The sequence below is a fragment of the Tupaia chinensis genome, unplaced genomic scaffold, assembly GCF_000334495.1.
Source record: "Tupaia chinensis unplaced genomic scaffold, TupChi_1.0 Scaffold144482_1, whole genome shotgun sequence".
Lineage (NCBI taxonomy): Eukaryota > Metazoa > Chordata > Mammalia > Scandentia > Tupaiidae > Tupaia > Tupaia belangeri.
The window spans coordinates 2,343,311-2,344,015 of record NW_006204341.1 but is presented as its reverse complement, the minus strand read 5'-3'; the positions used below and the strand labels follow the sequence as shown (position 1 = coordinate 2,344,015).

The window sequence follows — 705 nt, the reverse complement described above, 5'->3', positions numbered from 1 at the left end:
TGGGGGGTGATTTCTCCCTTTCTGTCTCTCTGTCTCTCTCTGTCTGTCTGGTGAGTGCACATGCCCTATAGCAAAAACCTCTCCAAAAAAAAAGACTGCGAGAGAGGGGCTTTGAAAATATAGCATAACAACCACCCGCACACCCCGAGGATTATGGGAGTCAGGCGACAACTTGGCACACTCTGATTCGCTGGAGGCAGCTGTATGCCGGTGGTTGATTGGCTGTAGATGTAGTTCTAAGCTGGTTGCATCTCACACCCCAGGCCTTTGTCTCTGCATTTGGTTTTAACCTTCAATAGAGCCTAAAGCCAACCTGTGGAGGAGCTCCCTGACAAGAGCCTAATCTCTTTTCTTCTCTGACTGAGGTGTCCTTAAAATCAGTAACAGTGGTTTTGGGAACATTGGCAGCAACCCTGCCATTGGTGGAGCTAGTTATGGCAGTGATAAGCCATCTGAGAGACATCAGACACGTGTTGCTAATAGACTCAGGACCTGATTCTGGGATGTTGTACCTTGCTGTATAAACCAGCTGCTCACCTCCGCTCTGACCAACAGTGTGTTCAAGATTAGGGAAATTGAGGTTTCCCAGGTCTCTGTCGTGGGGATAATCAGACAGGCAGAGAGGGCTCCAAACTACATTCTTTATAAAATTGATGATATGACCTCCAAGCCAGTCCATGCCCGGCTGTGGACTAGAAGAAATCA

The 705-nt window shown here is 48.1% G+C and overlaps 2 protein-coding genes across 2 annotated transcripts in view; both read left to right on the top strand.

Moving 5' to 3' along the window:
• Positions 1-705, top strand: part of DIAPH2 (diaphanous related formin 2) — a gene marked incomplete at its 5' end in the record, with an annotated part of 1,076,033 nt that overhangs the window by 250,111 nt on the left and 825,217 nt on the right.
• The window catches only part of RPA4 (replication protein A4), a 2,275-nt gene that overhangs the window by 1,147 nt on the left and 423 nt on the right, over positions 1-705 (top strand). Inside the window, 1 exon segment of the mRNA XM_027767728.1 lies at positions 382-705. This exon segment is cut by the window's right edge and continues 182 nt beyond it. Within this exon segment, the coding sequence (XP_027623529.1) occupies positions 382-705 (324 nt within the window).